Genomic DNA, 26,269 nt, shown 5'->3' on the forward strand with positions numbered 1-26,269 from the left:
AAATGTGCTCTTACTTCTAGAATGCCAGCATCTCTACAGCAAGCACCCAGAGAGCACATTTTCTATCTCCCGAGTTTTTCTGAGAGCAAAGGGTTTCCTCTGTCATTGCTGCTCTCACAGCACCTGTGTGATGACCACAACATCACAAATGACATTGCCGCCCTCCACGCAGTATGCACTTTGTGTATATATCTGGCGCTATGCTGTCTCTTGAACCCACATTAGCTCATTTCTTTCTTATAAATCCCTGTAAGAGAGGAGGACTAGCCTCAGTTTAATTTTTTTTTTTTTTCTGTTAAGAATGTTGGTGAAATTAAGACAACCCATGGTCATTCATTCAATCATTTGTGCACCCTCCATTCAACAACTGTTTTTTGAGCACTAGCTCGTGCCTGGTACTGTTTAAGTGCTGGGGGTTTTGAAGGAACAAAACGGCTAAAATTCTCTACCTTCAGAATTACATGAAGGAAGTGACATTTAAACACAGACTGTTCAAAGTCTGGATTCCTAACCACCATATCAGTGATTCTCAAACTTCTATGGGAGTAAACATCACTTGAGAAGCTTCATAATAATACATCAGGTGGCCAAAGTATTGGATTTCCTTTAGGAGTGACTGGTGTGATCTCCTTCCTGTCCAAGGGACTCTCAAGAGTCTTCTCCAACACCACAGTTCGAAAGTATCAATTCTTTGGTGCTCAGCCTTCTTTGGCCACTTTACAAAAAGAGCCAACTCATTGGAAAAGACCCTGATGCTGGGAAAGGCAGGAGGAGAAGGCGATGACAGAGGATGAGATGGTGGGATGGCATCAGCGATTCAATGGATATGAGTTTGAGCAAACTCCAGGAGAGAGTGAAACACAGGGAAGCCTGGTGTGCTGCAGTTCATGGGATCACAAAGAGTTGACATTACTGAGTGATTGAACAACAACAACAACCTTCTTTATGGTCCAAATCACATGTCCAAATCTCACATCCATACTGACTACTGGAAAACCATGGCTTTGACTACAGGCACCTTTGTTGGCAAGGTAATGTCTCTGCTTTTTAATATGCTATCTAGCTTTGTCATAGCTTTTCTTCCAAGGAGTAATTGTCTTTTAATTTCATGGCTGCAGTCACCATCCACAGTGATTTTGGAGTCCAAGAAAATAAAATATGTCATTGTTTCCACTTTTCCCCCTTCTACTTGCCTTGAAGTGATGGGACTGGATGCCATGATCTTAGTTTTTTGAATGTTGAGTTTTAAGCCAGCTTTTTCACTCACCTCTTTCACCCTCATTGAAAGGCTCTTTAATTCCTCTTTGCTTTTGGCCATTAGATTGGTTTTCATCTGCATTTCTGAGGCTGTTGATACTTCTCCTGGCAGTCTTGATGCCAGCTTGTGATTCATCCAGCCCAGCATTCTGCATGCTGCGCTCTGCATATAAGTAAGCAGGGTGACAATATACAGCCTTGTCATACTCCTTTCTCAATTTGGAACCAGTCCGTTGTTCCATCATCAGTTCTAACTGTTGCTTCTTTACCTACATACAGGTTTTTCAGGAGGCAGGTAAGGTGGTCTGCATTCCATCTGTTTAAGAATTTTGCACAGTTTCTTGTGATCCACACAGTCAAAGGCTTTAGCATAATCAATGATGCAGAAATAGATGTTTTTCTGGGACTCTCTTGCCTTCTCCGTGATCCAGCAAATGTTGGCAATTTGAAGTCTGGTTACATTACAGGGCAAAGGGGAGTTTGCATGTGTAATTAAGCTTATCGATCCTAAAGTGGAGATTATCCCAGTTCGTTCAGGTGAGACCAATGTAATCACGTGATCCCTTAAAAGCATAAGAGGAGGGTGAAGGGTTGTGACAGGGAAGTCAGAGAGATTTCAAGAGTGAGCCTTGTTTGAGGTGCAGGCTCTAAGACATAAAGGTCATGTGCAGTGACTGGAGACAGGCTTCTAGGAGCTTATTCAGAGCATGGAAAAAGCTCTAGGAGCAAAGAGTGGTCTTGGGTGACAACTAGAAGGAACCAAGAACCTCAATCCCACAACCACTAGGAACTGAATTCAGCCGGCCTAAAAGAGCATGGACGCAGATCATCCCCAGAGCCTCCGGTAAGGAATGTGTCTCTGTTGACACATTAATTTTTAGGCTACTGAGACCAGTAGGACTTCTGCCTACAGAACTGTGAAATATTAATAATATCTGGGTTGTTTGTTTTAAGCTGCAAAGTTGGTTGTAAGTTGTTATGGCCTTGTAACAAAGCATGATACACAACCAGGAGTTGGGATCCTGTCACACCTGTGCACAGTTAGAATGAATGAGTTTCTTACAGAAGATCAAGAGCACATTCTGCAGCACCGGAGTTTACCTGGGAATAAAGAGCTGCCTGTGCCAGTCCCGCCAACGGCAAAGGTATTGTGCTTGTCCCTGTGCTATTGCAAGAGGAATGGGCAAGCTCATTTTCATGGGCCGCAACTAGAAATGGCTTGAAAGAAAAGGAGATAAAGGGGGACTTCCTTCCACAGGGGCCATTCATTGTTAGGGGGTTTGCTGGACTGCTTGTCATGATGTTGCCATGACTTCAGTAGCACTGCCCAGGGCCCCGTTTGCATGCTCACACTTTGACACTAATCTTAATAAAACAGCTGCTACTCCTGGACTTAATAATTTGTGGTTGAATGAAGACTAGGAACAGGTGAATGGGCAACCTTAATGGCTTTTGAATAGTGGGATAACCTGTGATGGCAAAGAAAGCACTGTTTTGTTCTGTATTGGGGGAAGCTGTCCAAATTGGATAAAGCTGTATGAAACTGTGTTATCTGTTGAGTTGTGATAACTCAACAGTTATATGTGTGATATCTGATAACTGTGTTATCTGTTGTTGTTATCTGTTAAACTGTTGAGTTTTTTGGTTGTTTTTTTCTGTGTGTGTGCGTCACAAAACTGGACCACATGAAAATCACCTGACAGCCTTTGAAAAAATGCTTGACCTTGGGTCTCAGCATCAGAAAAATCTGATTAAATTAGTCAGTATGGAGCTAATGAACCAAGTTGAAAAGCCCTTCTCTGGGCTCTTTCCTTCAGAATTGATTCTGGTTGGATCATTCTTGTTACAACAGGGACCAAGCTGTCTGCCAGCCAACTTGCTGTTCCCATGCTGAAGAATCTAAGGATAATAAGAAATTCAACTCATGTGCCTGACGCATAAAGACTTTTTTTAAAAAAATAACATTTGTTGCAGGCATAGATGGATAAAATAATACACAGTGCCTCAGAATATTGAAAATACCGTAAAGCTTGAAAATGCCATCAGTTTTAATGATCAGATCATGAAGTGACTTGAGGGTGGTCTTAATGTTAAATAATTAACCTCTAAGTGTTCTTTCAGATTAAATCATTGTATTTATGAGGATGGCCTGGGGGTCAAATGGAAATGATTTTTTAAAAAATTCTAAAAGGCTATTATACTCTTTGATATTATAATGCCTTTGGAAGAATTTTTTTTCTTTTCTACTGACAATTCAAGGAAAATCTTCTAGGTCTTTACCATTTAAGAGCAGACAGTAAGAGATATATTGAAATGTCTTGTATAGGGAATCACAGTAACCTCGGGGGATTGGCAAGGAGAGCACCAGCAATTGTGTATATGTGTTAATAGTAACTGTATTTTAAGCTACAGAAAGGGAAAAGGAGATTTTTCTGCATGTCATCTCAGGGTCTCGTTTAGTTTTTGATAATACATAAAAATCTTAAGTATTTTTGTGCAAGCTTCTGTTTTCGCTGTAGGATTGCGGCATCCGGGAATCTAATATATTTTTCAAGACCCTTTTTTCTTTAACCAGCTTTTGATTTCTTGCTCATACTATCAAATCTCCGTAAGAAATTATCCTTTCCCTTCTGCTTCCCATTGTAAAACCTGACTGCCCTTCAGCTCAAGTATTAACAAATGGTCTTTTGTGGATGTCAATGTTTAAGTTTCTAGAATTTCCATTACCAACACCACTCCTTCCAAAGTTCTATTTTTAAATGTCCTTTCAGTTTTGACTTGTTCTCTATTAGCCTACCCCTGTCTTTTGCCTTTTCTAGTCTATGAACAGAGGCAAGAGCAAAAAAGATGCCAACGGATATGTTAATTTATACTTGACCTGAAGTGATGTCGGCCACAGGGAGTGCATCACACCTGGTGTATCCCAGCAAGAAAGTACAAAGGAGCAGCTGCCGACTTTTCAGAAATACAATTGCCTGCTCTTCTCTTGCAAATGGTTTCGTGATTTGGTGGAGGCACAGCAATTTAAAACCTTAGCTCAGTCGGGCTTGTTACCCGCTTAAACAAAAGACTGCTGGCTGTTTTGACATGAACAATGTAGTCATCGCTGCTAAGATGAGCTTGTGCTTTTCTTGGTTAGTTTGAAAATTATTTAAAAAAAGAAAAAGAACTTTAAACGTCTGTTTCAGTATGGACCTTAAAAAGATAGCTGTTGTTCATTTCATCATAAGTAGTTGTTGGAAGCTCTGTGCCCTACAGATTAGTAAAAATATTAGGAAAGGACAAGAGCAACCCGTTTGAGATAGCTGTGCAGAAAATAAAGCACAGAGAGATGGAGCAGAAGAGAAAGAAGCAGGAGTACAAATGGGAGAATAAGACTTGGATGGCAAGAGTATCAATTTTTTGCTTATATTTTCTAATTCAGCTCTCTTTAACATAGAATGATATGTAAGCCTCTTGAAATAAGGCAAAATAAAACCCTTTTTAGACTGTCCTTAATAGCCTTTTCTTGTATTTAGAAAGTACCTGAAAGAACAGTATCTTCACCATTACCTTTTGATTCTCTGCCCAGTGCAGACTTTGTCCTCCATTGCTATTCTAAACCTGTCCTGTCCAGATGACCTGGAAGCCTGAATTGTCTCCACATTATCTGAAAATGTGGACCACTCCTGTGTCAGAACTCACTCCTCTCATAGCTTGTCTCCCACCCTCGTCCCATTCTCCATTTATCTCTTTTTTTTAAAAAACTGAAGAATAGTTGATTTACAATGCTGTTAATTGCTGCTGTACTGAAAAGCGACTCAGTTATTCATACACATTCTTTTTTCATATCTTCCAGTGTGACTTATCACAGGATACTGTGCTATACCGTAGGACCTTGTTGTTTATTCGTTCTATATATACCAGTTTGCGTGTGCTAATCTTGAACTCCGGATCCAGCTGTCTCTCACTTGCCACCCATTTGGCAACTGCCGGTCTATTCTCTATGTCCCTGATATGTCTCTGTTTCACAGATAGGTCCATTTGTGTCATATTTTAGACTTCACTTATAAGCGCTATCATATGGTATTTGTCTAGCTGACTTCATTTAATATGATAATCTCTAGTTGCAACCATGTTGCTGCAAATGGCATTTTGTTCTTTTTAATGGCCGAGTAGTATTCCATTGTATACATGTACCACATCTTCTTTATCCATTCATCTGTTGATAGATATTTAGGCTTTTCCATGTCTTGCCTATTGTGAACAGTGCTGCTATGAACATAGGGATGCATGTATCTCTTTGAATTATAGTTTTGTCTGGATGTATGTCCAGGAGTGGAATTGCTGGATCATATGTTGATTCTATTTTTAATTTTTTGAGGAACCTCCATACTGTTTTCCACAGTGGTTATACCAGTTTACATCCCCACCAACGATGTAGAAGGGTTCCTTTTTCTCTATGTCCTCTCAGGCGTTTGTTGTCTGTAGACTTTTAAATGTCCATCCATCACTTTAGCAGCTCCCTTTTTAAGTCATCTTTGTAAGCTTGTCTTCCTTGGTTGCCTATAAATGTAGTGTACCCTACTTCCCCGTCTACTTTTCTGATTCGATATATTCTCCTGAACTTTGTTTTCTCTACTCTCTAGAGTTTTACTTATTATCTCTATTGTTTAATTGAGTATATTTGACATGCAACCTTGTATAAATTTGTGTATAGCATGTTACTTCAGTACTTAACATGCATGCCTTGCTCGGTTGGTCATTGCATATTTACACACTTAAACAGCATCAGTCATATCCCCTACCCTATTCCCTGGTAACCATCATTTTACTGTCTTTTATGAGTTTGACTTTTTTATACTTCACACAGGTGTTATTATACAGTACTTGACTTTCTCCATCTGTCTTATCTCACTTAGCATAATGCACTCAAGGTCTATCCATGTTGTTGCAAATGGCAGGATATCCTTCTTTCTTATGGGTGAATAATATTCCACATATTTTTTATCCATTCATGAATATTTAGCTAGTTTCTATGTCTTGGCTTTAATACTGCAGTAAGCATGGGAGTGCGTATAGCTCTTCAACGTCCTATTTTTATTTCCTTTGGCAATGTTATAGAAAAACTCAGTTTTCCTCCTTCCACTGTAGGAAAAAATCTCAGTTCTTCCCTACTGTGAGTTCTTCCCTGTGAATCTCTGTTACTTCTCATAAAAGACGCTTCACTTCTGGTCACCAAATGTGTGGACGTTTTTCCCCACACCAAGTAATTTTCAGCAGCTAGGTGTCCTATGTGCTTAGTCGCTCAGTTGTGTCCAACTCTTTGTGACCTCATGGATTGTAGCCTGCCAGATTCCTCTGTCCTTGGGATTCTCCAGGTAAGAATACTAGAGTGGGTTGTCATGCTCTTCTCCAGGGGATCTGCCCAACCCAGGGATCCAACCCAGTCCTCCACATTGCAGGTGGATTCTTTACCAGCTGAGCTACCAGTGAAGCCCAGATTTGCAACTAGGTGTCTAGATAACTACCTGGATAGCATCAAGTCCCATAAGTTAAGGGCTCGGTCCCACAAGACTCCCCCCTCCCCCCTACTTTAGACTCTAGTTGCCAACTCAGGTTGTCACCTGGGCTTTTGACAAAGTGGCTGTCGATTGGAAGTTGCAATGACCCCTTCCTCATGTTTAATTAGTTTGCTGGAGAGGCTTACAGAACTTGGAAATGTTTTACTTTTTACCAGGATATGTTGAAGGATGTGGTTGAACATCCAGATGGAAGACATGAGTCAAAAAATGTCTGTGGGAAGGAATACAGAGCTTCATGCCCTCTCTGGGCATGCCACTCTCCTAGCACCTCCATGTGTTCACCAGTCTGGAAGATTGCCAAACTCTGTACTCGTGGGATTTTATGGAGGCTTCCCCACATAGGCCCGAGCAATTGTTAACTCCATTTCTACTACCCCTCCCCTCTCTGGAGGATGAGGAGTGGGGCTGAAAATGCCAAACTTCTAATCCTGGCTTGGTCCTTCTGGTGACCAACATCCACCCAGAAGCCCACTCAGGCTCATCTCAGTAAGAGATGAGAGCATAAGGGTAATATCACTTAAGAAATTACAAGAGCTGGGGAGACTGTGCAAGATGATGGAGTAGAAAGACCCTAAGCTCACCTCCTCTCACAGGCACCCCCAAATCACGACTATTTGCAGAACAACCATTGATGAAGAATTCCAGAGCCTATAAGAAAAGATCTTCTACAAATAAGATGAGGAGGGACAGAATTGTGGTATAGTCAAATCCCATATCCCTGGAGTAGAAGGTTTCACAAACAATTGCAGAGGTTCTCCCAAAGGAGTGAGAGGTCTGAACCCCATATCAGACTCTCCAGTCTGGAGGTCCTGCACTAGAAAGAGAGCCCCAGAGCATTTGGCTTTGAAGGCCAGAGAGGTTTACTCATGGACATGGGCTTCCCTGATAGCTCAATTGGTAAAGAATCCACCTGCAATGTAGGAGACCCTGGCTTGATTCCTGGGTTGGGAAGATCCCCTGGAGAAGGGAATGGCTACCCACTCCAGTATTCTGGCCCAGAGAATTCCATGGACTGTATAGTCCATGGGGTCTCAAAGAGTTGGACATGACTGAGCAACTTTCATTTTTGGGCTTCCCAGGTGGTGCTAGTGGTAAAGAGCCTGCCAATGCTTGAGACCTAAGAGACGCCGGTTCGATCCCTGGGTTGGGAAGATCCCCTGGAGCAGGGCATGGCAACCTATTCCAGTATTCTTGCCTGGAAAATTCCAATGGACAGAGGAGCCTGGCTGGTTGCAAAGAGTCAGACATGACTGAGCGACTAAGCACAGCACAGCAAGTTTTTAACAACTTAAGTTCAAATGCATCTAAAGCTCTACATTTTAATCTATCCCATTTCATTTTATGTTCTTGATGTCATATTTTACATTTTATTTTGTATTGTTGTTGTTCACTCACTGTTGTGTCTGACTCTTTGAGACGCTATGAACTGCAGCATGCCAGGCTTCCCTGTCCTTCACTGTCTCCTGGAATATGCTCAAACTCATGTCCGTTGAATCAGTGATGCCGTCCAACCTCAGTTGCCCTCTTTGCCTCCTGCCCTCAATCTTTCCCAGCATCAGGGTCTTTTTTCCGGCTCTTTGCATCAGGTGGCCAAGGTATTGGAGCTTCAGCATCTGTTCTTCTAATGAATACTCAGGCTTGATCTCCTTTAGGATTGACTGGTTTGATTTCCTTGCAGTCCAAGGGACTCTCAAGAGTCATCTCCAGGACCACATTTCAGAAGCATCATTTCTTCAGCACTCAGCCTTCTTCATGGTCCAAATCTCACATCCATACATGACCGCTGGAAAAACCAAGCTTTGACTGTACAGAAGCATATTAGAAGTCAGACCCTTAGGCAGCAACTTTTAAAATACACAAATATATAGTCTTATGTGACTGTACACATAACTTTCACTGGCCACAGAGCCATGCAATTAAGGCATCTTGTGGCTGGCAGTTGCAGAAATTGGGGTGCTAGTTGAGTCCTTTAGAAAAGATATCAGTGGCTTAGAGCAAGGCAAAAGGAGAGCTGGACTCGAGAGATGGAGTCCAGTGGCTTCTGTCCATGGAAAGCCCCTCCGTTAGGCCTTAGACATGCAACAAACTGGAAGCCTGTTCCCCAGGCTGAAGCTCCAGAAAAAGCAAAAGACGTCTGTTACATAAAGACGGGAGGGGCGTTTCAGTCCACTGTCTGCACAGTGCATCAGGAAGTGGAAGCTTGCCAAGAACCATTGCTCTGTTTATCACCAGCCCATGGAACTCGGGGAAGCAAGCCCTGCTGGTTTGATTGCTAGGCAATCAAGGGGCTTTCCCTGGTGGAAACCACAGAAACCAAGGCCCTAGACATAAAACCTGGACATCAGACACATGAAAGAGCCCTCCTCTTGGGGTGTGGCAGAGGGAGAGCACAGAGATGGAGCTTGTCTTCTAGGTTCCTGGAGATTTCATGGAGCTCTTAGCTGTTTGATTAGTTAGAACCTGCCCCACAGGCCGTAGCCCTGAAGGTAAGCTAGTTGACTGCTTTCACAGAAATGCTGGGTTCCTCAGTCTGTTGCCTCTTGCTGTGCTCTGGGAGTGGCAGCCATGTAAGAACTCTTTCTCCATTATATTTTAGGACCCTCAAACTTGAGCTCCAGTGACCACCAGAGCCAGGTGCTTTGGAGGTGTTACCTGGGCCACAGTGGCGCAAAGCAGGGTGCCAGAGAAGGGTAAAAGAAAGCTCCTTTCTAAGAGATAAAGGTGAGCTGGAGAATGGGAGAGAGCCAGCACAGAGATGGTGCCCGCCAGCCTGTCCCCAGGGAGTACCTTGTCAGGCCTCCTGATGTGTGTTAAACATCAGCCTAACACTTTACCTGAAGAGGCTTATCTGCTTCTCAGCAGATAAGAGCGTGGGTTCCTCTCAGTTGATTGCCTCCATGCTGGTCTCTGAGGCGAGTGAGTCAGAGCCCAGAAATTCTTTATGGGTTGTTTATCATTTGCTATGCACTTTGGGTCTCATGGATGTGATCCCCGTTGACTTTAAAGGGATTCCCTGGTGGCTCAGACAGTAGAGAGTTTTCCTGCAATGCTGGAGACCTGGGTTTGATCCCTGGGTCAGGAAGATCCCCTGGAGAAGGAAATGGCAACCTACTCCAGAATTCTTGCCTGGAAAGACAAAAGCCTGGTAAGCTACAATCCATGGGGTCACAAAGAGTCAGACACAACTGAGGGACTTCACTTTTGACTTCACTTTCTTTCTCGTTTGCTATGCACTTTGAGTCTTTTGGATGTGATCCCTGTTGACTTTAAAAGCTAGGTGTTTGGGGGTTTATCTCAGATGCATATTTCATGAGTTGGGGTACCTGATGTGAGGTTCAAACCCTGTGCTCCACAGGGAGAAGTTCCCTCCTGATCGTGGACATCACATCCAGGATGGAGTTTATGGTGAGATTGTGTCTCAGCTTCTCTTACCTGCTTTGCTTTTTTGTCTTTTAATTTGCTCAATGTGTAAGGGTTGCTCAGGTAATTTCTGTTTTTTCCAGAGGAAGGTTTTCGATATGTAGCTGCAGATTGAGTATGTTCATGGGATGAAGTGAGTTCAGGATCTTCTATGCCACCATCTTGAACCAGAACCTATACTTTGTCTTTTAGGTAATGGAACTAATATGTACTTAATCAGCTGATTAATATGTACTTAGTGGACTCATATGTACTTAATCAGCTGAGCCAGGAATGTCAGCATCCGTCAGTTTCTGGTTCTCACTCTTCAAATCTTATTGGTCCGCATCACCTACCTTCTGAATTGTGTGTCCTGTACTCGTCACCACTGCTGAGCCACTTTTATGTAAGCTGTGCTGGGTCTTTATTGGGCTCTATGTTGTGGTGCACGGGCTTCTCTAGTTGTAGAGTGGGCTCCAGAGCGTGTGGGTTTAATTGTCTCTCAGCAAGTGGGGTCTTAGTTTCCCGACCAGGGATCAAACTCACGTCCTGATAAAAATACATTCACTTTGTCTCTAGTTCAAGCTCAGTACTGCACCTAGGATTGTAGAAGAGAAGGGGACCAAATTGGAAATAGGCATCCTAGGATCAAAAATAATACAAATTGAAGGGAGGTGAAAAAAAGTTCTCAGACCAAGACTGAGAAATTCAGGAATATAGTCTCTTAGATATTTATTGTAATCTCCAAAAAATAAAACAAGATTAACTCAAAGAACAAAAACCACTTTCTATACAGAATTCACATACAAACTTAATACCTAATAGAGCACATACAGTTCTTACACAATTAATTTCAATAAAGAGAATTAAAACTTCACAATGTGAATACACTTTATAGCTTTAAACCCAGACAGAAGCTCCTGTGGACACATGAAGAGTCACAGTAATTGCTGTGCAGCAGTAGTTTTCAGATAAAATCACGATCACTATATGAAAGCATTAAGCTGTTACTTAATTTTTTCTCAAGAAGAGCTCCACAGTGCAGTCACTGAGGAGAAGCCAAAAGTGCCTGGTTACAAAGGAAGGTCTTCATCTATGCACTTCCCCAACTCTCTTTACGGGAAACATGGAACCACAGAAAAATCTCTGGGCACACATCTGCCTGGTTGACGTTGGCCTCGACAGTGTCTTGTGTTTGGTGGTTGGGCAAAATGTCTAAAACAGTGCTTCTAATGAGCTTCAAATCAGTCTGTGTTTTGGAACGAGTCTAGGGCTGCTCAGCAGCACCAAGGAATATGATGATGCTACAGTTCATCTTTCTCATGGGGACAAAAACATAGAGCCAAACTGGGGCAATCTGTGGGGTTTCTGAGGGCCAGTCTGGTTCTCTGGAGAAAAACAATGATCTCTAGCTGCCAGCTCTGTCACCCTTCCATTCAGGGGGCAAACTGCAACCTTCCTCATTCGTTTGCCTGGCACAGTCTCCTCTAATTCTCTTGTCATGTCTTACCTCTTTAGTGGAGCCCTTGACTCCTCCTGTTTTTATAGGTCTCCCATTCTCCATGTTCCTGGATCCTGACATAATGTAGCATTTAGATTATATGTTGGCATTTTGTTCCTTGTGCTTCAGTCAGTAAGCTTATTAGGGGCCAGAGCCATACCTCTTCCATGTTTGATTCCCCCAGCACTGAGCTAGTGCTATTTGGTAACTGTTGATAAGTAAACATTTAAACACATCCTTAAATTATCATTCTCATGTTGGCTACCTGCTTACATTTTCTTTTTTTAATTTGGCACAAAGTCATCTCTAATCTCCCTGTTCCACCCACCTCTGTTTCGTCAGTGGGTGTGAAAGATTTTATCTAGCACATGTAAAATAGGGCCACATATCACTGGTGGTGGCCCAAAGACAGTTTATGTGATTGGCACATCTTCACATGTCAGTTTCAGGCAACTGCCATAGAGAGAGCTGAAGGCTTTCTATGATGTACCGAGGGTCATGGTCACGTAAAACCAACGGCCCTTCATCATTTTTAGTGAAAAATGTAACTTTTCTTCCCAAGGGTATTATGATTTACTCTAACTAAATGAAAAAGCAAACCACAATATTAAAATGAATGCTTTGCCTTAAAAATCGAAATGGCAAATAGGAGTTTAAGATAATTGTCCTACTTGAAACTTCGTATTTATAAACACAGTTTTTGGTAGTCCAGCAACCAGGCCTAACTTCTTGATTTTCCATCTCAGTGAAGTTGTAGACCACAAATTATGAGACTAATCAAGGGGGTTTGAGGATGAATATATGAGTTTATGATGATATACCAAAATGATGTAAGGGTTTTGACTTGTTTCTTTTATATTATCAGTGTGGACAATTGAGAATTGAAAGAGAATATAACAACAACATAAAAAATCAATGTCTTAGCGTTCCCAGGACTGACAGTGTGTAATTTGCAAACAGAATACAGGGTTAACAATAAAATATACACACAAATATGAGTGAAAATTCTTAGTAGACAGAACATGGGATCAACATTTCAGAGAAAAATAAAAATGACTTATGTGCATATTTTTTTCTTAGGTTTCTAAGTTAACCTCTTATAAAAGGCTTCAGGAGAAAAAAAGCTTCAGGAGAATTTGTAACTAAAGAAGGGAACACCTATTTAAAATAAACTAACAGCCATTCTGTCTTGAAAATAAAACCCACAATTCTAAAAGGCAAGATTGACATATATTCGCAGATACTAAATGTTTGGTCTTAATTAGGAATAAAACATACTTTGAAGTAGGCACAGAAGAGTTTCACATGACACCAATAAGGTATTTACTGTATAAATTGCACCACTAGACAAATACAGCTACAAGAAATAATTTGAGCAAGTCAAACAGCCATCAAAGCATCTCACACATTCATTATAATTCACTCTTTCATACTAGTTTATATACACTGAGTAAGTCATTAAATATTGCACTTATTGGCCCATGAACCCTCAATTCTGAGGTGTTGAAAAATAGAAAACAAATCTATTTTTTACAACATATTTCATGCAACATTTAAGACATTTCAGTTCCACAAACACCATTAAATAGTTGTACATTTGGACAGGTCAATGGTATCACATCACGTCTGACATTAACAATATATTAACAGGAATTAACAGGAAGTTTTCATTCAGCACATATCCTAGGGATGATGAGAAAATGTATGGAAAACCATCATACCAAGACAGCAAACAACCCCCAGACTTCACTTTTATGAGGAGCATGGAACCACTAGACAGATGTAGGCTCGCTCACGTCCCTGAAAGGCCAGGTGTTTGTGGCTCACATACCATCTGCATCTTTAAGAACAGCGTTCATGAACCTAAGCAACCTTTAGTGCCAAACAACATAAACATGGAAATATTTCCATTAAGAAATAAAGCCACAGCCAACTCTCAGTTGTCCACAATGAAGGAAAGTATGAACACAGGTGAACAAAATACATAGGTAACCCCCTCCCATGCCCCATCCTCATTTCAGCAAGTAATGACTGGTTACAGTTACAGTAAATGTATCAATGGAAGGTAAACGGTGAAACTTAAGTCTCATTTCCTGTTTTTGGTCCTGTCATTCTGTGGGGGTAGTGCTTGAAAAAATTAAAACGATAAAAAATCAGGAACTAGAACAGAGAACTGTAAATAGAAAGCTCAATTTGTCCACTGTCTCAATGATCTGATTTTAATACTCAAACTCTGACAAAGACATTGCAATAATTTCTTTTCCCTAGAACGTTTGCAAACTATATCCTCTCTATCCTCTCCTTTTAATGGAAATTAGTTCTGTGCACAGACACACAAATCTAGTCAGTGTGAACAATCTATTTTGTAGACCTTTTAAAAGGAAATGCCAGTTCCAGCTGGAGCATAGTAAAGCTTCCTTTTCCCTGGCACTGAGAAAGCACCATAGATGGAACTTCTCCTTCATAGAAAAGTGTGTGTGAGTGTGTATGTTCTGGGAGGCGCAATACTCTTGTGGCCCAAATGTAAATAGCTTAATCCATTTAAGGGAAATATTTGATTAGCGTGTCAAGCATTCCTGTAAAGATTTTTAAGAAACCAGAAATATTTATTTATGAAGTAACAATAGGTGGATATATTTTAAATAAATTCTCCAGACATGTTTTTGCCCCGCTACAGGACACTGTTTCTGGAATCTGGAACGCTGTAGGTGCACTGTAGAGATAATCAAGACTTTTTTTTCCTGGTTATAAGCTTCATTTTTTATCCAGGTTTTCCCAGTTTGTTTCAGAATATAAAACAGGTTTACGTCTTTGATTGGCTTTGATCAAAAGCTACCTAAAATATAAAGGACTCTAAAAAGCTGACCCTAATGGTTCAGCTCATCAGAGACTTCACCACTTTACTGGCAGACCCCTAAAGCACAGGTAGTTTACTCAAATGGACAAAGCCAAGCAGAGCTGGAGAGGCTGCACTTCCAGGGGGTGATTAGAAAGGCCACGTGGGTCTGGTTGCTCACGCGGCACCCCGACCCAGCACACTGAGTAAGCACACACATGAAGGATCAAAGAGTTCTAGCTACCAGTCATGCGCACTGTCATTTAGAAAGACAGGCTTCTTCAGACAGAAAGACAGACCACCTCCCAAGTATACCCCACTAAAACTTCTGATGGAGCATTCCAATAGCATATGAAAATGATTAGACACTTTTTGGCTTGGAAGGGTTTTAGTCATGACTTTAAGAAGTAGATTAGTTTTTCATGTGCAGCTGCTACCTCTGCCTTGGCATAGCTTGGGAGAGTCTGGATACATTTTCAGTATAGTCCCCCAAATGCCACATGGTCAACTGAAGAATGGTACAGCCATCCTCACCAAGCACGAAGATACACATCAGATAAAATACATCACAATGAGCCCCGATGACCAACTACCATGCTCTGAAATTAATGTTGTTTCATGGAAGTTAACAGTAGACGTGTGTTTTACTTAAAAAAAAAAAAAAAAAAAAAAAAAACATTGCATCCCTGAAAGTATTGTCAGCATAGACGTAGTTAAAATTGGAAGTTTAAGTTGGTTCCTGAAGGATAACCACTGTGTTGAACCAAAGAACTATAATTAATCTGGATAAGAGTTAAGTAGCTGAAATAGATATTTATTTGTTGTGAATATAGATGTCATATAATTGGGGTTGTACTTTAATAGAATTTATAGTTCACATTTAATGTAACACTGATGCAGCTTTCTCTGTAGCCAAAGGCATCATCATAGTTCCCTTTCCAAATAAAAATCTTGGCACTTATTTATTAGGCAGCAGGGGGTAATGATTTTAAGTGAACCTAAGGAGGAGGTTAGAAGTTCAAGGCAGTGGAAGCTGTTCACGGAGGGCAGTGACAATGAATTAATTCACTGACTTAAAGCAGTTCTTCTTAGGAGCCCAGACATACAATGCTAACTTGTAAACTGCCATCCTAGGACTAAAGTTCCATGTACCTTCTATATCTACTCACATCCCCAGAAGCTGAAATGCAGATCTACTCCATGAATGACTATGCAGAGGAAATAATTTCCAGTCCGATTTTTCATTTACATTTAGAAAAGAAAGGAAGTCCCCAAACCAAAGCTCATGGAAATATCTGCTCAAAACAATCAAGGTTTGATTATAAAAGTAATCAGAGAGATGGGGTGATGAGTGGCAGAGGAAGACAAATTCATACTGGAAACACTAATTGAACTGCATTGAGGCTAAAAGATGGTTGTCTACAATTTACACACTAACACTCTGTAAGATGTCTTTGTGCTTCTGAATACAGATTTAGTTAGGCAATTAGTAAAAAATGATCTGTGGTTATTCAGGCTGTTGGCAGATGGAGAGAATATGGGAGGTATTGTATGCATGTGTGTGTTTATATACATTCACATGCATGATGGCCAGAAGGCTGAAAAACCTTGGAATTATAGTGTTATAAGTAATATAGCTTGATGCCAATAGAAGTTTACTTAGTTAATCCTGGACTGGTTCTTTTTTGCCAAATCTGATTTTAAAGCCAAGATCTCTTGATGAGATTAGGAATAGAAGACTTTTCTCTCTTTCCATGTGCTTTATATAGCAGGAGCATTGGTGCTCAACCCTTTCTGGAAGCTTCTGGCTTGGTGAAATTCATACCAGGGTGAGAGCTTCAGACTGACTTTCAAATCAATTAGGAAGACTCTGCTTCCACTGAGGTCTGGAAAATCGAAATTATTGAACGTTCCTCGGCACTGACACCTGGACCTGACTGGCATAAAGTAGCACAACTTTGGTATGTTTGACACTGTGTATGTGGGTACTTGGGTTAGGTCTTCTGGTTCTAGGGCCAATTAATTCTAATAGAATTAGCTTTTTGGGAAAAGTGTTTACAAGAGGGTAAAACTCAACTTTCTTTCCAATTTTCTACCCTCTGATTTTGCTTTCCATTTTACAATATTACACATATCAAGGGCCTTCTGCAAAAGCCATCTGGGACATCCTATTTAGTATATTTAGGTCCTTGACATCTGTATGAATGTATGTGAGATCAGGGCTAAGAGGGGATGGGAAGGTGTTCCTGGTTCTATTGCTTCGTGTTAAACTGGAAACGTCAGCTTAACAGCTGTACTATTTAACATGGCCATTTTCTAGTCTAGGTTATAGAAATATTACAATATCATGCAAACAGGCTTCTGTTGCAAACAAATTTGCTTTGATGGCCCCCACCTTCCCTCGCTTCCCTTCAGTTTAATTTCTGTGGTTTTTGAAGCTGGTTTGCCCTATTAAAGTCTAATAAACCATTAATGTCTTCCTGTCTTCACTAAGGCCTACCCTGCAGAGTGCCAAAGTGAAAACTTACTCTGCAATTAGTAGATTTTAAGCTATGAAGATGAGACATAATAAAAATGTGGATATGCTTAAGAGAGCCCAAATGCTTTCTCCTGTAATTTTCATCTTCTAACTTACTAGTAATATATGTGATCTACTTCCCTGACTTGCAGGCATTTATTCTCCAGAGACCTCTTTAGCTATATGCATCTTTCCCTATAAATATCTTGGCTTAAACATCTTGCACTTAACATTTTATGGGAAGTTTCTCTATTTTTTAAAAGAGAAAACAGTGTTTAACATGATCACAAGAGAGGAACATTCACCTAATGGAACTGTCCTTACAAATATGCCATTGTGTCCCTTCTAAAGTCCTAGCTGTGAACCATTCTGGGTAGTGATACAGATACTGTATCTCTTTTTTTTGCTCATTTAGACTCGCCGGTGGGATTGGTTTGCTTGTTCACTGTATAAGGTCCTTGAGAAATTTAGGAGAAAGAATCTGGGTATTCAAATGATTTTCTGTCTCTTTTCAATTTGCTTATGGCATCCTAAGATATTTCTGTAATCCTCAGCTCCAAAGAGTGGCCTCTGAGTCCCTTAAGCGTGGCTAAAGGCTTACAGAATGGGATATACCTTAAAAGTATAAATACTTGGAGTTAAAAAGATTAGAGATGATAGTTGCTTTTCTTCAACCCGAGAACCATGGAGATACTACTTCTTAAATGACTTCTAACCAGGTAAAAAAAACCTGGGAAGGTGTGAGCAGAAGGCAGTGGTTTGGGAAGCAAGTCTACATCCTATGGGAAGAGAGAGACTAACAAGCTTCCACTTAACCGCTGTTCCAAGGGTTGATGATGGTTCCAGAAAGTTGTGGTGATATATGCCATGGGGGAGACTCAGGCCTTGGAATTCTACACTTATCATTCTGGATTAAGATGCTTGGTATATAACACGTTCAGCAGATACTTCAGTCTGTCAGTGCCCTCAAATATTTAGAATGTTGGGTGGAGCAGTCCTAGGTTAGGAATTCCTTTTTTAAACATCCAAACTAAAACTGTTGAAATCTAGTTCCAGTCAAGTCAATATTCATCTCTTAGGAAATTTGCAAGGGCCTTGAAGAATATTTTTGTTTCTTTATAGTCAGTGATCTTCTCAGTTATTAATAACATTGAAAGATAGAAACCTGAACCATAAACCAACCAGACTCACAGCAGTCTCCCTAATCATGAGTAATATTTCCACTTGATTTTTTCAATTGAGAGTAAAGCAAATAAGGTATCCTACGATCATCCCCTGCCCATACCACACACACAACCAAATTCTTGGTTATCATACCTACAAGTGAATCGCATAATTTGAACCCATGGCACAAAAGTCAGTTGTATGAAATTATAATCAGAAGTCCCAGCAGTAGCTTAATCTAAGAAATCTGAAACAAAAAGAGCCTAGAAGACAATAACAAATCACATGCAAATACCAGATGTTTATAGATGGATAGTCCTTACAAAGTTAAGATCACATATTCGCCACATATTAACACAGGGACTCTCCCCAGAATTGAATGCATGTTCGAGCCACTGACAGCAAAGATTTCCCTCAAATAGTTATTAGGCAGTATAAATGAAGGCTAATCAATCATTTATAAATGCTGTTTTTAGCAACCAAGCCCTCTGGAGCTGCCTGTTCGGGGACACTAGCAGCCACAGCTGGACTGCGGCGGAGGAGGCGTTTCCTTGAGTCTTGTGTTCTGCTTTGCGGCAGTGATGGCTGGATCTGTCTCCAGGCTCTCAGACATCTTGTCACAGATGATATCCACGAGACGCTCAAATGTCTGCTTGACATTAATGTTATCCTTGGCACTTGTTTCAAAAAATTCAAATCCTGGAAGAAACACACAGAAACACAGCTTGATCATTTCCTACGCGTGCTGAAATTAAATGGGACGTGGTCATGGGAGGCTGGCCGTGACTGGTGGATGTGGTTTGGGTGAGAGAGAGTACGAGGTGTCACGTGAACATACTGCGCTCCGGGAACAACAGTCCAAAGTGGGATTAGTGACAGTTGCAGCTTATTCTTCTCTAGACAAAAAAATACCTTGGCAAGAGTTGGTAATAGTAACATGAAGACTCCTCAGCATAGAGTCCATGTCATCTCTTCCCCTCACCCCCAGATCACCATGTAGCTTCTTCTAATCTTTTCTAAGACTGGGGTTATTTGGCTTTTTTTTTTCTTTCTTTCCTCATTTCGGAGTCGACCAAAGTTATTTTCATTTTTTCATTAATTTGAGGCTTAGACGATGTCATGTTCCTATTCTGCTGTGAAAGGGACTCCCACAGTGTAGGCCTTTGGTAAATGTCCAGTATTTCACTGGACACAAGGTGGCGCTAAAGAATCACTGGATTTACCTGAAGTGTGCTTCAACCTCCTTTAGGAAATTTGAGTGCTGTTAACCTAACAGCACTCCAGGGCTTTGTATACCACTGCATCTAGCTACTGACGCTGGTTTTCCAGAGCTGCTGTTATCTGTCAGCAGCAGTGTTTTTTATCAACATCTGGGAAAGGACACGATACATTCAAATGAGCTGCCAGAAGTGCGAGATGGTACAAAAATGCAGTGGGAGTTTCACGCTTCTACTGATACATCACTACCTGGGCAGAAGCAGCCTCAGTAATCTGCTCTGAAGGCAATCTTATCACTCCATTGTTTGCAGCCACATTCCACTGGCTGAGCTTGCCAGTCAGTTGCCATGACAACCTCCCCACTAGGTCAGCCAGCGATTGCTCTGGTCCATTCAAGGGATGTTGATTTAGGATGTATTGGGCTGAACACAGAAATGCTTTCCTAATCCATTCTGAATTTTACACCCTATAAATCCTTCTGGTTACATCTGTCCCTATCTCCGAGGAACCACATGGATTCAGAGTGATTAAATCATGTGATTTCATCCCAGCTCCTGAAGCCAAATGAGAAAAAACAGATTAATATTTTGCATCTGTGTCAAAACTGCTCTTATAACCTAGAAATACTTATTTTCTTAAGCACTATTAGAGATACACAACAACAAGGAATTTTTGTGAGAATTTCTGATTTGGTTAAGATCGATGACTATGTCTGAACTTGAATTTCTCTAGTTACTGTGTAGTCTGTTGTTAAATGTGAGTAACCACAGGATTTGAGCTGAAGGAACAGCAAGAGTTAAGACAGGTTTTATAAAACAGAAGTGAACATTTCAAGCCCTCTTTGGCTTTTATTTCCCTTTCATTTGTCTCTCCAGATAGTGTTTATGTAGCTCTCTTAAATTCTGCATTTCTTTACAGAAAATGCTATCTGGCTTAACAAGAATTCTCTTCCCTAACATTTGCAGTCTATTGGGCTAGCTCATTCACCTTCCAACAGTATGATCCAGATTTTGGAAAAAAAGTGATTGCTTAGATCCTCACGTGCCTAGATGTCAGAGCTATTTGCATCCTTGTGGGGATTTTCTCAGTTTTAACAGGAGGGTAATTTGTTCCAAAGTACAGAATTTCTTTTCTCCAAAGGTTTTAATTTTCTGTCTTCTGTGACATGTCTTTTATTTATTAGCACGATTGGGAGAAAGCACTGAAATTGAAGGGTATCATAAAAGATGTGGCTATTATAAAACAGTCATCCACGAAAACCTTTGCCAACTGTGATTCTTTTCATCTGGGCTTTGAGATGCACGCTACTGCTGGTGTACAACTTGAGGTGAGTAAAATGACCCTCAAGCCCAGCAGCCAGAGCGCCCTCAGTGTCTGGACTGTCGCCTGGAGCCCCAGGAACAGAGCACCACGTTATACTAGCCCTCCATTTATCCAGCGTGGCTGGAGGAGGGACATCCTATGGTGAAAGGATGATTTGGCCACAGGAGCAGTATTTACTGGCTTTATGATCATGAGAAAGTCATGTTTTTATTCTTACGATCCTTATTTATGACATTTGTCTCTCATTAAGCTCAGTTGAGAAAATATATGTAAAAGTGCCAAGAAACCCAGAAAATGCTATAATTATATAATAATTATGTAATTATGAGGCAGGTGCCAGTAGTTTGTCCACATTATCAGTAAGGAAATAAATGGAGGCACAAAATGGCTGAATACTTTGCTCAGACATTTACTTGACCAGCCAGTAATGGCACAGTGGGCATTTAAATATACATGAACATTCGCCAGCACCTGCAGATACTCTGCAGAGGCTACCATTTGGTTCCAGTAGAATCGGAAGTTCTGTGCTGATATAAGACTTTCATCAATTTAAAAAGTTAGATTTAACACTCCCAGTGAACCAAGTGAAACACCTTTTCTTAATGATCCCAAAGATACTCTGGTATTTTATGCTGCCTAAGGTTCATCAAGGTAGCCATCAGGACAGCTGTATGTCTATAGAGAAATATGTGAAAGGTTCTGGAAATTAGGCCTCCTCTCACTGACCACATGAGCTGTTTGTCATAAAATGAGATATTCAGGATAAAAATCAACATCATTATTTTAACATATAGTTATTTGGATTCAGAGCAAAGCTGTGTTGTCATTTAGCTGCTAGGTCCTGTCTGACTCTGGCACCTCCATGGATGTAACCTGCCAGGCTCCTCCGTCCATGGGATTTTTTTTGGCAAGAATATTGGAGTGGGCTGCCATTTCCTTCTCCAGGGGCTCTTCCTGACACAGGGATTGAACCCACTGTTCTTGCATCTTCTGCATTGGCAGGCAGATTCTTTACCACTGTGCCACCTGGGAACAAAGCAAGTTTACTGTGCAATAAATAATTTTGCCTCCAAGGGAAAATATCAGTATCTTCATCCAGGCAACTTTGTGTTAGACTACACCCCACACCTATGTGTGTCCCTGGTGTTGAAAGCCTGTGGACTAAATCCTTAACATTTCAGCCTTTATTTTTCCACTGAATCCTTGTTAGATTTTCCGGCCATTACCTCTCAATGTATTATACTAACTTCAACTATGGTGGTTCAGACGGTGAGGAATCTGCCTGCAATGCAGGACACTTGGGTTTGATCCCTGGGTCAGGAAGATCCCTGGCGAAGGGAATGGCTTCTCACTCCAGTAATCTTGCCTGTGGAATTCCATGGACAGAGGAGCCTAGCGGCTACAGTCCTTGGGGTCGCAAAGAGTTGGACACGACTGAGCAACTAACACTTTCACTTTTCAACTTCAGCAATAGCAACATGCCCTTTTTCTTAGAAATATTTAACCCCCCATCCATACGCACAATAATTGGAGAGCCAGCACTTCAGCCAGTGATCCTTAGGAAAAAAACTTTGAAGATCATTTCCCATTTATTAAGTAGAACAGTGGTTCAGCAGATAAATAAGTAGCCCAAGGTCACACTGCAAGCTGATTGTGAAGGGTGACAGAGATCTCCCAATAAATAGGTTCCTGGTTAAGCCTACAGCTTTGGACATCTGTCCCTCAGACTACATCATTCAGTATTAATAATTGCAGCACATATGTTTTCATCAGCAAATCAGTGAACACTTTCAGTTAGCCACAGACACTAATCATCCATTCTGATTCCTCTCTGGCACAGACAGCACTGTTCTCAAGTGGGATGAGCCTTGCACTGTGGTTGAGTACATACATTGAGCTGTATAAACTCAGCAGATAACCTTACCAGGATTTCCTTGTGTATCATTTGTTGCTTTTCCCATGTTGCTTGTATATTTTCTCTTTGTATTTAATTTTTGTCAGTTTGATTAATATGTGTCTCACCATGTTCCTCCTTGGGTTTATCTTGTATGGGACTCTTTGTACTTCCTGGACTTGGGTGACTTTCCTTTTCTTTGTTTCCTTTCCCTCATTAGGGAAGTTTTCAGCCATAATCTCTTTGAATATTTTCTCAGGCCCTTTCTCTCTCTCCTCCTTCTGGGCCCTCTATAATGCAAATGTTGGGTGCATTTAATGTTGTGCCGGGGCAAGGAAGCAGAGAGAGGTGGTACAAACCGCTTTCACTCTCCTGTCCAAAGGATGTTATCCTGATTTCGTACCACTAGAGGTCTACCTACAATAGAATCACCTGAAGTACTTAAAAACTTTTAAACTTCACCTCAGACATACTAAACGGGAGTTGTAAGGAGAAGGACCTTAAAGCACGCATTTTAAAAGGCTCCTTAGGTGGTTTCTTGTGTACATGAAAGGTTAAGATTCACTAGCCTCTCTACACCCATGTTCATTACAGCATCATTTACAGTAGCCAAAAGGTGGTAGCTAACCCAAGAATTTATCAGCTGATGAATGAGTAAACAAAATGTGGTATATACATACACTGGACTAATGTTAAGTCTTAAATTCTGACACATGCTACAACATATGTGAATCTTGAAATTATGCCATGTATAATAAACTAGTGACAAAAAAAATACAAAGAAGTCAGATTCAGAGGGACTGAAAGTGAAGGACTAGAGGCTGGGGGGGGGGGGGGGGCAGAAAAACAGATGTCACATAACAGGTATAGAGTTTCACTTTTGCAAAAGGAAATGAGCTCTGGCAATGTGTGGCACAACGAAGTAGATACATGCTAAACTGTATGCTTTAACATAAAGCTTACCATGTTTTACCAAAAAAAAAATTCTTAGCAATAAATGTCTGAGAATCTAAGAATACAAGAAGAATCATAATCTTAATAGCTCAGGAAACTAGAAAAGAACAAACACATCCCAAAGTTAGCAGAAGGAAAGAATTGACAAAGATCAGAGTGGAAATAAATCAAATAGAAACAAACAAAAAAGTAAGAGCTGATTCTTGGAAAAGATAAGCAAAAATGACAAGCCTATAGCTAGACTCTCCAAGAAAAAAAGAGAGGACTCAAGCCAGAAATGAAAGAGAAGACAGTAGCAGAGAAACCCAAAGGATTGTAAGAGACTTCCATGAACAATTATATGCCAACAAATTGGACAACCTAGAGGAAATGAATAAATTCCTAGAAACATACAATCTCCTAGGACTCAATCATGAAGAAACAGTCTGAACAGAACAAATACTAGTAAGGAAATTGAATAAGTCATCAAAAACCTCTCAACAAACAAAAGCTCAGGATCAGATGGCTTCACTAGTGAATTCTATCAAATGCTTAAAGAATAATTAATACTACCATTTTTAATGCTTCATTTTATGAGGTCAGTATTACCCAGATACCAAAATGAGACAAAGATACAACAAGAAAATTACAGGCCAGTATCTCTAAAGAATAGATGTAAAACATCCTCAACAAAATATTAGCAAACCAAGTTCAGAATTATATGCCATGATCAAGTGGGATATATTCCAGGGATGCAAGGATGATTCAACATCTGCTATCAGTCAACAGAATATACATATGAACAAAATGAAGGATAAAAATCATGATCATCTTAATAGGTTCAGAAAAAGCATTTAACATAATTCAATATCCATTTATGATAAAACTCACAAAGTGGATATAGAAGGACTGTACTTCAACATAATAAAGGCAATATATGCCCACCCCATAGCTAACATCATACTCAGTGGTGAAAAGCTGAAAGTTTTCCCTCAAGATTGGGAACAAGACAGAAATACCATCTCTTGCCACTTTGTTTCTGCATGGTAGTGGAAGTTTTAGCCAGAGAAATCAGGAAAGAAAAGGAAATAAAAGACATCCAAATTGGCAAAGGAGTAAAACTGTAACTACTTGCAGATGACATACTAAATACAGAAAACCTTAAAGACTCTATCACAAAACTGTAGAATAAAGAAATGCAGTAAAGTTTCAGGATACAAAATCAGTATATAAAAATCTGTTTTGTTTTCTATTCATTAATAACATTATCAGAAAAAAAAATTTTAAATCCCAGTTACAATTATATTAAAAAAGAATAAAATGCCTAGGAATAAATTCAACCAAGATGGTGAAAGATAGGTGTACTTATCTGCAAGACACCAATGGAAAAAACTGTAAGACACCAATGGGAAAAAGCTAAAGATACAAATAAATGGAAAGATCTTCATAGATTGGAAGAATATTGTTAAAATGTCCGTACTGCCCAAAGGAATCTACAGACCTGGTGAAAATCCCTATCAAAATTCCAATGGCACTTTTCACAGAAATAGAAAAAGCAATCCTAAATTTTACATAAAATTACAAAACATTCCCCGAAATAGCCAAAGCAGTCTTAAGCAAGAACAAAGCTAAAGGCAACATACTACCTGATTTCAAACTAGTAATATATTACAAAGCTACAGTAATCAAAGGGAGCTTTCCTGACAGCTCAGTGGTAAAGAATCTGCCTGCAATGCAGGAGACCCAGTTCGGTTCCTAGGTTGGGAAGATCCCCCGAGAAGATCTTCCCTAGGTTGGGAAGATCCCCTGGAGAAGGAAATGGCAATCCATTCAAGTATTCTTGCCTGAAAAATCCCATGGGCAGAGGAGCTGCAGCCCTTTAGGGTCACAAAGAGTTAGACATGACTGAGCAACTAAGCACATATAGTAATCAAAACACTCTTTTGTGAGATAAAAGTAGACACACTGATCAGTGGAAAAGAAAGCTCAGGAATAAAGCCATGTATGTGTGGTTGAATAATTTACAACAAAGAAGCCAAAAATATATAATGAGGAAAGGACAGTCTGTTTAATAAGTGCTACTGAAAAAGCTGGACAATTACATGGAAGAGAGTAAGACCAGACCACTAGCTTACCTCATACACAACGATTAACTCAAATTGGATAAAAGATTTGAATGTAAGACCTAAAACTAGAAAACTCCTAGAAGAAAATATGAGCTGTAAACTCCTTAATATTAATTTTTGTGATGGTATTTTACATCTGACTCTAAAAGCAGAGGCAGCAAAAGCAAAAATAAACAAGTGGGACTGCATCAAACTAAAAAGCTTCTAGGAAACTATCAACAAAATGAAAAGGCAACCTATATATTATTGATAGCAAAAAAAAAAAAAAAAATCTCAGCATCACTAAATCTCAGGGAAGTGAAAATCAAAACCACAATGAGACATCACCTCACACCTGTCAGGATGATTGTGTCAAAAACATAAGAAATAATACATGTTAGTGAGAAAGTGGAGAAAAGGGCATGCTAGTATACTATTGATGGGAATAAGTTGCTATAGCCACTGTGGAAAACAGAATGGAGTTCCTCCAAAAATTGAAAATAGAAGTTCTGTATGATCCAGCAGTTCCACATCAGGTTATTTATCTGAAGAAAACA

General features: G+C 40.3%; 1 protein-coding gene and 1 long non-coding RNA gene across 7 annotated transcripts in view; one reads left to right on the top strand and one right to left on the bottom strand.

Annotated features, from left to right (window-relative positions):
- The first annotated feature begins 1,843 nt into the window (after nt 1–1,843).
- Nucleotides 1,844–18,958, top strand: LOC129633268 (uncharacterized). Its single transcript, XR_008704988.1, has 2 exons — nt 1,844–2,101; nt 18,716–18,958. It is a non-coding gene; the product is annotated as an uncharacterized LOC129633268 (long non-coding RNA).
- The window catches only part of RAB3C (RAB3C, member RAS oncogene family), a 296,374-nt gene continuing 288,160 nt past the window's right edge, over nt 18,056–26,269 (bottom strand). For 3 of the 6 annotated variants that reach the window (XM_055555153.1, XM_055555150.1, XM_055555151.1), the window contains exon 5: nt 18,056–18,938. In XM_055555153.1, the coding sequence (XP_055411128.1) occupies nt 18,751–18,938 (188 nt within the window). In that variant the 3' untranslated portion in view covers nt 18,056–18,750. Of the gene's footprint in view, nt 18,939–19,107; nt 20,012–26,269 lie in introns of those variants that run through there. The other 3 variants (XM_055555149.1, XM_055555152.1, XM_055555155.1) reach the window with 2 other exon arrangements.

The sequence above is a fragment of the Bubalus kerabau genome, chromosome 18 (genome assembly GCF_029407905.1).
Source record: "Bubalus kerabau isolate K-KA32 ecotype Philippines breed swamp buffalo chromosome 18, PCC_UOA_SB_1v2, whole genome shotgun sequence".
NCBI classification, from domain to species: Eukaryota; Metazoa; Chordata; class Mammalia; order Artiodactyla; family Bovidae; genus Bubalus; species Bubalus kerabau.